This window comes from Melospiza georgiana, chromosome Z (assembly GCF_028018845.1).
Source record: "Melospiza georgiana isolate bMelGeo1 chromosome Z, bMelGeo1.pri, whole genome shotgun sequence".
Lineage (NCBI taxonomy): Eukaryota > Metazoa > Chordata > Aves > Passeriformes > Passerellidae > Melospiza > Melospiza georgiana.
This window is the reverse complement of record NC_080465.1, coordinates 71,665,518-71,677,866: the sequence shown is the minus strand read 5'-3', so window position 1 is coordinate 71,677,866 and position 12,349 is coordinate 71,665,518. Positions and strand designations below refer to the sequence as shown.

The 12,349-nt window shown below is 40.0% G+C and overlaps 1 protein-coding gene across 1 annotated transcript in view; it reads left to right on the top strand.

Annotated features, from left to right (window-relative positions):
• RAI14 (retinoic acid induced 14) overlaps positions 1-12,349 on the top strand; it is an 84,993-nt gene that overhangs the window by 60,225 nt on the left and 12,419 nt on the right. The window contains exons 4-8 of the mRNA XM_058043870.1: positions 4,227-4,315; positions 6,069-6,133; positions 9,554-9,611; positions 9,811-9,881; positions 11,297-11,403. Coding sequence (XP_057899853.1) covers positions 4,227-4,315; positions 6,069-6,133; positions 9,554-9,611; positions 9,811-9,881; positions 11,297-11,403 — 390 coding nt within the window. The remainder of the gene's footprint in view (positions 1-4,226; positions 4,316-6,068; positions 6,134-9,553; positions 9,612-9,810; positions 9,882-11,296; positions 11,404-12,349) is intronic.

Below are 12,349 nucleotides of genomic sequence, written 5' to 3'. Positions count from 1 at the left end.
GGTTTAATATTGTGACCAAAATGGGGAAAAGGTCATTTGCCCTGAATAAGGCATGGGCTGTTTAGGACAGATGTAAGTGCTTCACCTGGTGACATATCTGTAAAAAATCTGCTGCTACAGAGTAGTTTAGGGATGTCATACACAACTGTGTCCTCTGTTCAGGCAGCAAGCATCATAAAATGCCTCTGTCAACATGGGGTATTTATTTGAGTAACATTTCAGTTCAAGAAATTTGAGGTCCTGACAAGATTTTGAGGTGATAGCCTTCAGTTGAACCTGAACCTCATGAAATGAGTTCACTCTCTCTCTAAAAGTCTGTTTACTCCAACTGGGCTTTGCATCCTTCACAACTAACATAATTTTTCACCTTTTCTTGTTAAGTACTGCGTAAATATGAGACCTGTACACTCCCAGTAGGAAAAAGCAGTGTTAACCTACTGATCTTCCACCTGCCGCAGAGGTGGGTCTTGAATCACTGGGAATGGTAGCTGCTCCTCTGCTCACTGAAACGTCTGGATACAATAAAAAGAGACCATCCTGCTCCTCAGGAAGAACAGAAATTTACAGCAATAAAAGTATTTACAGCAATAAAAGTAATCTATCTCAAAACAGTTCAGGCTGGGCTATCAAGATGTGGCTCTAAGTGGCAGTAACAGCTTACCTATTGTGAAGGGAAAATGAACTATGTTGTAATGGGATTTTCAGCTGAATGAGAATCCAACCCCCAGTGTGGCCCTTGGTCCAAATGAAGTCTTACATGTTTGTTTTTGTTTACCTAAGTCATTGCCCAACCAGGAAATGGAAGGAAAAGTTGTTTGCTTTCATATCAAGGAAAGTTTATTCATAGGAGATGCAAGTAAAATGCGCCACTCCTTAAGGCATCCAGATGGTGAGAACTCCAGTACTTGGAAACCTGCAGTTTTTGCCTCAAGTATTTTAGGAAATTATGTAGCTTGTTAGGAATTATTCTGAAATGACTGTCTACAGTCTTCTTTGTTTCAAGAGCCTGCCTTGCTATATAGGATTCTTCAGTATTTAATACTCAAGTGTTTGAGGTTTTTCTTTGTTTCTTTTGAGTCGGCTATTTTGTTTGGTTGGTTTTTTAAACTTCAAAACACCTTCAAAAAAAACAAATAAAAAAAAAAACACACACAAAAAAAAACCCAAACCAAAGCAGGCACTGTTAACTTTAAAATCAGAATTGCTTCTTAAGGGGGAGGGTTTGTCCAACACTAATAGTTTAGCTTAAATATGACTGTAATAGATTCGTTCCATTCTGGAGTTGTTCTCTCTATAGAGCAGGACTCTGTTTTCTAAATCTGCAGTTAAGTAACCATATCCCCCATTCCCTTCCAATTGCTTTGAGACTGTTAAGAAAAAAATATCTCACTACAGGGTTATGTTAGAGATAGTACCAGAACAAGGATGCAGAGAGGAGACACACAGTGAGCCGTTCTTTGTGAAATAAAACATCTGCATGTGTGATGACTTGTTGAGAACTGCCATGGGAATTGTTTTTGTTGGTGGGATTCATGTGTTCATAGGAGCATAGCCTGAAAAGAGTTATTTTTAATTTTCTCTGATATTTTTTTGCAGTCAGATTTTACCTAAATAAAACTTCTTTAGCACTTGCATGTTCATGTTGCATTTGGCACCGTACTATAAAGTCTGTCCGTAAAATCTCAGTGCCCCAGATTTAGCCAAGTTATTATTATTCAGGTATTTATTATTACTATGAATATTGTCAAATGTAACTTAGCCAAGTGTATGCTTCACAGTCTTCCTAATACATAAGAGAATTTGATTGTATTTTATGTTTACACAAATGTATCAGAACATGTTTTGGTATTTTGCTGGTATGTTGTGTTGGCTAAATTAGAGGTGTTGGAATTTGTCAGACTCCTCTTGTGTCCCTCCCCCAGTCGTTTTCCCAGAGCCTGAGAAACCACTTCTTCCAAAGAATGTTTACACAACTTTGCATTGGTCACCAAGTACATGAAGTTTTGATTTTGAATGACTGGAGAACAGACTGCAGCAGCGCTGCTTGTGCTCTTGGACGTGTTAACTCTTCAGTTTGATTATGGCAGTAGAATTCACAGGATGAACACACAGAATGCTTTTATATTTGCAGAGAAAGGTTCCAGGCTTAAGTGCTGCCTGTCTGCCATTTACAATCAGCAGCAGCTGGTGTAGAAGGAAGGACTCCTCCTAGGAAGTGAGGTGTCTGCTGTACTTGGTAGGCAATTCTGTCCAGGACTTCTCCTGTTTTGATTAATTCTCCTCTCTTTGCAAGAAGTTGTCTGCTTAGAGAAACACAGTGTGGTCATTCACAGACTCTGTGTCTGAAATACCCATTTCATTCCTGCCTGTTGTTCCAAGTTTTCCTGGTTAGGCTGAACTTTTGGTGTTAGCTTTAACACTTAAAGGAAGCAGTTGTTCAAAACATAAACTCCTAAATATATTAGTTGATGTGGCTCCGTGATTTATGATGTTTCTTTTACATTCCAGGGGAAAATCCCTTTTACACAGGGGTGCATAATTTAAAAATTATTACCTCCTTCAAAAGATATTAGAAATCATCCCAGGAATACTGGCTTTTTCAGTTTGGTGCATGTTTGAGGATGGTTCTAACTTTCCACACACAAAGAAATAGTAATTAGAAGTGTTTTGTCTTTAATTTTTGTTTTACGTTTCTCCCACTGAAAAACTGCTCTGTGCACATCAGACTGATGTTGGTAGGACTCAACATGGGTAGCAGGATGTCTGCCCATATCTTAAAACTTGACAACACTGATATGTTATGCATCAGGAGGACATAAACTTCTCTGTTTTCAGAAGCTTTCCTTTCATTTCTGCTTCAGGGCAAAATGAAGTCAGCAGCATCTCTGTAGCACTGCTTCTGTGAATGTTGATGTGCCCAGCCTGAGGATGTCAAACATAAAATCTCAGCTGTAAAAAGGCTTGCATTCAGTATAATTTCTTTGGTTTGTTCTGTAATTACATCTTAGGTAATTGATGCTTGGAAGTGCATTCTGCCGTGGTGTGGTTGGTAGCGTCTGCAGTTTCACACTGTTTAAGCAAGCAAGTGCTTGGGGTGAACAGCAAAACCACAAGTGGAAAAATACATCTCTGGCACAATCTCCCAAATATTCAGTAGCTTTGATTTCTCCAGATGATACTCAGAGTAAAGTGTTTTCCCCCACCCATACACGAAGGAAAGATGAGCTTCATAAAGGACAGTGCAGAAATACACTGTCCTTTATGAAGCTCATTTTCATAGGTAGTTTAATTAAGGAAATGCAGAATCATGTTTTAGAGGAACTAAACTTTCTCCCCTGAAAGGGGAAAATCTAACTAAATCTGTCTACTCTGACTAAAATATCTAGAACAAAGTCAGTTATTATGACTATTTTCTTTATTAATTCCCCAAGCCCAGGCATTCTTTGGGGTTGTATTATATCACTAGGGACATAAGTTTAGAAATTGTGAGACTAGATGTACATAAAGTATATAATATGAGCTGATGAGACACCAGCCCATGTAAAATCATAGAATCATGGGGTTGTTCAGGTTGGAAAAGACCTCTAAGATCATTCAGTCCAACCATTTACCCAGCAACTAAACAGTGTTCCCCCACCAGTGTCACATCTCCCTGTCTCTTAAGTATGTCCCAGAGCCTTCCAGGGATGGTAACATCACCAGCTCCCTGGGTAGCTTTTCCCAGTGCTTGACAACTCTTTCAGTCAAGAAATTTTTCCTCAAGCCCAATCCAACCTCCCCTGGTGCAGCTTGAGGCCATTTCCTCTCATCCTATCCCGAGTTACCTGGGAGAAGAGACCAACCCCCAGAGTCATAAGGTCCCTCTTGAGCCTCCTTCTCTCCAGAATAAACATCCCCAGCTCCTTCAGCTGCTCCTCATATAACTTGTTCTTAAATCTTTGCCAGCCTCGTTACCCTTCTCTGGACATGTTCCAGCACATCAACATCTTTCTCATAACGAGGGTCCCAAAATGAACGCATTGTCTGACCTGCAGTATGGAAGTATGACTACAAAGTCTTTCTGATGTGCCATCTCACTTCCAGAGCTATTATCCTCCTGGGAGGAAATGGAAGGATACCGAAAGATCTCAGGACAGGGAGGAATGAATTTGCCAGTGTGAAGTTAATGAATGAAAGAGAAAAGATACTTTAATAATAATAAAAGACTTGTAAATGCTCTCTTCCAGTTTTCACCTGGCAGCCACGAAAGGGCATGCAGAGTGCCTCAGGATCATGGTGACACATGGTGCAGATGTGACAGCCCAAGATGGTGCAGGTATGTTCTCTATACCAGTAGCACGATACACTCGGTTTGCTTATATAGTTATGAATGTGCAGAGTGAAAACACAGATTTGACAACTTTGCTTTTCCCTACACACCCTGTAGGAAAAGCAGTTGTAACACTTGCAGGTTTGGGCATATTTGCTTTCCTGCACAGAGAATTCAGAATCTAAAGTCCTTAAAAACTTTTGTCCTAATGCTATAAATTTCAGTGTTTGTAGTGGGCTCCGGATATAAAATATATGCTTGATTTTTTTTAATTGTTATTTTTAAGTGAAAAAAAAAAGAGAAGAAGAAAATAATTATCCTCCCCACCTCTTCATATTATTACAGGTTGCATCAAGATCTTCAGTTTTACTTTCATGTTTATCCAAGCTATTAATCCCATTAACTTCACAGGAGTTGCAGTAAGACAATTCTTTAGGATTATGACACAGTGAAAACAGCTGATACAGGCCAAAACAGAGCTGAGAGCTGTTAAGTATGATGTCTCAGTTCTCAAAAGTCCTGTGCTTAATTACTGCTCTGCTAGGAGAATGATGGGAGCTGAATTTGAAACTGGCAAACTCGTCCTAATAGATTTCAGTTGACACATCTTCAGAACCTGTGCCCAGCATTTTCTCTGGCTAGCTCAGCCACCTGGATGACCTGTCAGCATTCTGTCTTCCCAGTAATGATCTGTAATGGCTGGGCTCATGAGTTCTGTTTTGCCACTTACTGCAGCCTGAGGGAATCTCTGTCATATGTGGGAATCATTTGCCTCTATATATAAAGAAGTGCCTGTGAGAGTGGAAGAAGCATTCATATTTTATGTAATGATAAGGGAATATATGTACCTGATGCAGACTGTAATTCCAAATTCATGCTTCACCTTGCCTGATGAATTATTGGTCACCTGGGTAGTAAAAGGTTGCCTGCTTACTTCCACCTGAGAGTGTCAGCCCACCACTCTTCAGTGAAATCCTTCTATGTGAAAGTCACACAATTTGCAATGAGAGCTTCCTGTCACAAGTGTCTTTGTCTTTATTGAGTACTAAATCCTGAGTCCTTCTTTTCTTAGTTGCATGGATAATTTCTGCTTTTGCTGTCTTGTCATCAATTTCTCAGATGCTCTCTAAGATGAAGCTGGAGGAGAGACTTCAGTGTTTCATCATAAGTCCATAATCAGTAAATCATCATGAATTCAGCTAAATGAAAACCAATGCAGACCTGTATTTGACAGAGAATAGGAAATCTGTGAGGTGCAAATCAAAGCAGGCCTGTGTTTGAGTCTTCTATGTCTACTTCATGGGTGACACAAACTTAAATATATTTGTAGGCAGTGCATTTGGCACGTTTTGCTCTTGATGCTGGGCATGCTTTCATTGCCAAATACCAAAAATCATGACACTGACAGACATCCATGTGCAAGGGAGCCTGTGTAATACTGGAAAATTGTTTTCTACGAAGCAAGACATAATGTACAATTTTAGACTTGCTTCTTCCTAGGTGTAGTCTGACACAATGTTTGTGTCACTCCTTTATATGAATTAAGACTTTAAGATTATTCTGTTATTTGCGTGAACAACAAGTGGTAAAGACTTTCTGCTTGATTTAGGTTTTTACTTTATTTTCTCTACCCTTACTTTTTATGTGTTGTGATAGGAACAAGACAGATAATTCAAGATTTTTCCTTTGACATGAAAGGTTTTATTCCTGTGCTTTGGCATGATTGAATAATTAATTTGCTTTGCTTTTATTCTTTTAGGGCACAGTGCTTTACATCTTGCAGCAAAGAACAGCCACCCTGATTGTGTTAAGAGGTTACTTCAGGTAAAAGAAAAATCAAATTAATTTTGATTTTTGAAATTTTTATTTGCTTTCATTAGACTCATTTTGTGCTAATAATCTGCACCACACTTCTATACTGTTCTATCTCCTCAGCATCAAGAGAGGTGCATCAAGAGTTTAAACATAAAGAGTTTAAGGACATTGTAGGCACTGTGAAAGGATGATAGAAAACAGTGTATCTTCCCTGAGTGGTCTGCAAATACAGTTTTCTATGTCCAGCTGCTCTGACATAGCTTGGTTGTGTTTCAAGTAGTTGTAGCTTCAGTTTAACTTCCTGTGTTTTGTCTGTGTGTTTGGATGACTTGGAATTAGGATGGATTAAGAATTACAGGGAAGAAGGTTTTTCACTTCTGGGGGCATTCTGATGATGTTCCACTGGAATGCGTTCTGTCTGTTCACCATAGAAACATTTTCAAGTTTAAAGTAAAAAAGAGATGGAAACAAAGTAGTTTAGATCCAAAAATCATATGGAAATAATAGAATCTTCAGTGAAATGAGGTAAAGGACAGTGAGTGGTTAGAAAGGGAGTTGAAAGAATGGGGAGAGAAAATAAGAAAAACAAAAGTGAAGATGAACAGAAAAGTCTCATTGTGTTGAAGGTGAGTATTAGTAAGCAAAGACATTGTCCATCTCAGCTTCATTTCAGAAATACAGGTAATTTAAGTTTTCATGGTGGTGATCAGAGAAACAGAACAGATTTTTTGAAGTTTGGAGTTATCAGATATCTGATAAAATAATGAATACAGACTGAGAATACGGATGAAATAATGATTAACAACCCTGCTGGAACACGATGGTGCAGATAAAGAGTAGATCCTGTATCCCAGCCTCCAGATTGTTCTTCCCTGGTTGCCTCAGGGCTCTCCAGCTGTCCGGGGACTGACCTGTGTCAGTGTCCCACAAGGCAGGGTCCAGTTTCACTGATTCCCACCCCCCATTGCAGGCGGTCTGCCCAGGGTTATCCTCAGCCCGATCCACGTCGCCATCAGGCCGTGGCTGCTGGCATCGCAGGCGGCTCAGAGCCAGCCGCGCTTCACGCCAAGGACCTGCTTCTGTTGATGTTATTCTGCTTTCATTTCAGTGTGCAGATTTATGAACACATTCCTGAGTGCAGACCTGTTGGTGATATCCTCCAGTAATTCATGCGCTTAGGGTTATCTTCTGTGGATCAAAGTGTGTGTGCAAGGAATGTCTGACTGGTGTTGAGCTAAAACAGGCTGAATAATTATTTTACACAGGCGGAATCATGACATTTTTGTTATGCGATGTAATGGTCTACGTGATCCTGTTTTCCTAGATAATCACAGGTGTGTGGGAGACAGTGCTGCATGTAAAAGTCAAAAGTTACAATGTTTGTTTTCTGGAAATGAAAGCAACCAACTGTCCAATAAAAAGCTTTGAAACTTGTGAAGGGTTTAGAGAGCCAGTCCTGTGAGGAGCAGCTGAGGGAGCTGGTGGTGTTTAGTCTGGAGAAAAGGAGGCTTAGGGTCGACCACATCACAATGAGAAAAGAGGAAATGGCCTCAAGTTGCACCCAGGGAGCTTTAAGTTGGATAATCAGAAAATTTCTTCACCTGGAGGGATTTAAGAGCTGTGTAGATGTGAGACATGTCTCAGTGATTAACTTGGCAGTACTGGGTTAATAGCTGGATTTGATGATCATGATGGCTATTTCTAATGAACCTAGGTTTCTATAATACTCTCTCTTTGCTGTAACTAAAACAAAAATCTTCTGTACCAAAATGAGCCTTGATAAGGATTTCAATTTTTTTCCATTACTATTTATTGCTTTGAAGTCTAGATTGATCAGTAACATCTGATAATTGTAATGCAACAAGATATAACTGGATTGTTGGTGCTTATTTTTAAAATGCTAATGGATCCTTACAGCATTTGACAGTGGGCCCATGTGAATCTCATGAACTTAAACAAGACCAAGTGCTGGTCCTGCACCTGGGAGAGCCACACATGTCCTGGGCTGCACCCAGAGCCCCATGGGCAGCAGGGCAGGGAGGGGATTCTGCCCCTCTGCTCTGCTCTGCTGAGACCCACCTGGAGCCCTGCATCCAGCCCTGGGCTCCCAGCACAGGAACCACAGGGACCTGCTGGAGCCAGAACAGAGCAGAGACATGAAGGTGATCAGAGGGATGCCTTGGGAGTTTACCTAGAACAGAGAGTGGACAGTGTTAAAGGAATAAAGTAGGTATTTATTAGAAAGGCCTTCAAAGGATACACCTTGGGCAGCACAAGAACCTGGCCAAGGCTACACCCAAGATGGACAATGGGTCACGAGTTTTCATTTTTATAAGTTTTGGTCCATTCAATATTAGGATTAATTGTCCCATCACAGCTTCAGGTTATGAAATCCCATCCTCCCAGATTGCTCTCCTCAATTTGCTGTTGTTTGTACTTTTTGGGCCTGAAGCTGCAACGGTGTCCTTGGACATCTTGGAAATCCTTGGAATAGGATTGTTTTGTCTAACTAAACTGTGAAGAGAACTTGCTAACGCTTTATATGGAGTTCAGACTTATGAACTAATGCAGTACAGAATCTGGATAATACGAAAGCTAAAACTTAAGTCATCAAGAGGGATGGAGCACGTATGCTGTGAGCAAAGGCTGAGACTGTGGTGTTTAGCCTGGAGAAGAGAAGGGTCCCAGGAGACCTTAGAGTGCTTTTCAGTATCTAAAGGGGCCACACAAGAAAGCCAAAGGAGTTTTTACTTGGGTATGTTGTGATAGGACAAGTGGCAAGGGCACAAACTGCAGGAGGGTAGGTTTAGATTCAGTATTAGGAGGACATTCTTTACTGTGAGGCACAGGTTTAGCAGAGAAGCTGTGGATGCCCCATCCCTGGCAGTGTTCAAGGCCACGTTGGATGGGGTATTGAGCAACCTGGTCTAGTGGAACATGTCCCTGCTCATGGCAAGGAGTTAGAACAAGAAGATCTTTAAGGTCTTTTCTAATCCAAACCTTGGCATGGTTCTATGAAATGCGGGACAAATTGCCTTAGGACATGGTTGCTTTAACATTTATTCTAATGGTAAAAAGAAAAAAAAATCTGAGGCAAAAGAGATTTTATTTACTGATTTATTTATTACTTTATTTATTTATGTATTTATTTACTTTTTTATTTACTAACTTAAATTATTCTGAAACCATAACAGTTTTTAGGGACAGTTCTCTTAACCATGAAGATTTCCTGTGGCTTCAATATAATTTGGTGTGAAGACAGGAAATGCCAGATTGGTAGAGAGAGAAGCTGTACCTTCCTTCAGTGTTCTTCGCTGAAGCAGCACATAATTATTTTTGCAAAGATGTTAAACACTCTGTCCATAAAACATATGCTTTATTTTCTTTGTATTTCTCTAATTGCTTTTTCTCCTTTTCCTTATTGTGCAGAGTAAATGCCCAGCCGACACCACTGACAATTCAGGGAAAACAGCTTTACATTATGCAGGTAACTTCTTTGATGAAAGTTTGTACTGTTTTGTTGTGCTTGATATTCCTAGCTTATCAGCCAAAATTTCTTTCTGTACCCCACTCCAATCCTGCAGTATTGCAAGTGGAAGTGTGGGACACAAATTTTGAAATTGGGGTTTAATGGACTTTCACAGTTGTCTTGTTTTTTTTTTTAATTTAATTTAATTTTGTTTTAGCTGCATGTGGGTGTCTTCAGGCAGTTCAACTCCTGTGTGAGCACAAATGTCCCATTAACATCAAAGATTCGGTATGTACCTCCTCTCCTGTGTGTACTGCGGATACTTCAGAGCTTTTACCACCCTCATTTCATGGGTTACCATGCTCCATCTCGGGTGCAGTAGTTGAAAGCAATGCTGTGCCCACACCTTCAGGTTTTCTCTGCTGGAGGAAGTTCCTTTTGCAGCTTGCCATTGCAGAGGTGTGGAAGCACTTCACAATCTGATACTGCAGTGGCAGGGTTTGCTGATTTTCGAGACATTGGCACAGGTAGCTACAATCAATTCTTACCCATTCAAAGCATAATTAAAAGTGTCCCCAGGAGGCTTTGGAAGAGGCCCAGTATGTGGCCAAGGGCTGCAAAATGCTCACAAAGCCCAGTCAGAGCATGACATACCTAAGGGGAACAAATATACCTCATGTATTCCAAAGGCTCAGAGACACTGCTGTGAAATGTCTACAACCAACCAGGTCTGGCTTTGGGAATGATGCCTGATAGAATGACAAAAGGAAGGGATCTGTAAAGCACAGGCCAGGCAGAAAGTGATAAAGATGCTTAAACTTGTTTGGTTTTGGCTTTGGTATATATCTGGTCTTTCTAGCGAAAACAAATATGTCACAGACACGGACATCTGATCTAAGATTTCAGCAGATGCATTTTAAGGCTTAAAAGGTTTGTTCAGTGTTAAGGCTGTAGGAGTATCTTAAAAATGTCCTGAGCTACATCATGCCCAGGTATAGGAAAGAGAGAGACCAGCTTCAGAGGTGCATGACAAAATGATAAGGAATTATCAGAATTTGGGTAGTGGACCTAATTGGGAAATTCCAGTTAGCTACTAGTAAAAAAATAGCCTCACCTTGAAGGTGGTGAGACACTGGAACTGGTATTTAAAACAGTGTCTTTACCTTTGGAGATGCTTAAAATGTGACGGGACAAGTCTCTGAGCAGTGTGCTGGATCTTGAAGTTTGCCTAGCTCTGGATTGAGAAAGAAGTGGGAGAAACTCCAGATACCTCTAAAGGTGTCTTCCAAATTGTTATTCCATGACTTCATGAAATGTTGTATTTTTGCCTAATACTTAGTTAAAATTACCATTTTTTGTTATGGAGCTACAGAAAGATATTTTGTAGTTTCAAAATAATTGTGTTTTAGCATTGAGCAAACAGCAAAGGGAGTACAAAGCAGGCAGGGATATAGGATATATCCCCGAAGAAAGGATATAATTCCTTTCTAGTCTGTTTGGGATGATGCTCCCTGTGTTTTGCATCATCCCAAACAGACTAGAAAGGAATTATAACACACTCAGCTATGTTTATGGTACCCACAAAAAATGTGCTATTACCACCTTATTTTTGCTATCTAAAGGTAAAATTTTCTGACTTTAAATCTCAGTGTGTTTTTATAAGTGGATGGAATACTTCATAGTTTCTTTATATGCATTTCTAGGATGGGAATATACCTCTGCTGCTTGCAGTACAAAATGGTCATACAGAAGTCTGCAAATACCTTCTTGATCATGGAGCAGACATCAACACCAGAGATAAAAATGGAAGGTACAGCACATTATCGTGTTGATTCTTCACCAAAGCTGACTGTCAAATGAAGATTTCTTCTCAAGTCCTTCCCAAAATAGTTGATGTTAGGTGAAATAATGCTTTCTGTACTAGACAGCATATCCAGATTGCTGAGAATGCTTACAGAATTCTGACTGAAGTAAAAGATGAAGCAGAAACTGTGTGGCTATAAAACTAATCTGCCTGTATTCCCTTGGGATACCAGAGCATTTAAATTATTCCTGTACAAATATGATTGACAGCACTCACCCACACATCACTTTCTAAGTATCCCAGATAAAATGCTGCTGTCTTCTTGGAATGAGTTAATACCTCCAACTTAAATCCTTAAAACTGCTAGTTGTGTGCAAAATCTGTGAGGGTTGCTTTTTCTGCCATAATGCAGCCACAGCAGCAAGAAAAAAAAGTACAGTAAATCTCTATGGTGGAGATGCTGTTTTTTAAGAAGGTGCCAATTTGAGATTTTTCTGCATGAAGAGATAGTGCAAATATCAGACAACTTATTAAAAAGCAACATCCTTGTAGTGAAAAATGCACTTGTTCTGATGATACTGACAAAGATCAAGAGTCTTAGAAAATTATGGCCTGTTTTATAAACAGCTGGTTAAATTGTGGAGGTAAAGCAGGACACTGACAAGACTTGGCACTTACACTTCATAGCAATTTTGATTATTCTGTGTGACACAATGCTGATTCTGTTCTCTGGTGGCACCTGTGAATATAAGACTGGGCCCTAACTTGTTTTTTATCAGTCCAAAGTTCATTAGAGCACTCTTTATTTCCAGGTGTCTGAAGAAAACCCCTTTGTTTTCTGTCAGTTTTCATGGCCTCATTGGTGCTTTGAACCTGAGGTGCTGCACGCTCTGGGGCCTCTGCCTTCCCCTCGCTCTCCTAGTGTTTAATCAGCAGACAGTGTTAAGGCTTT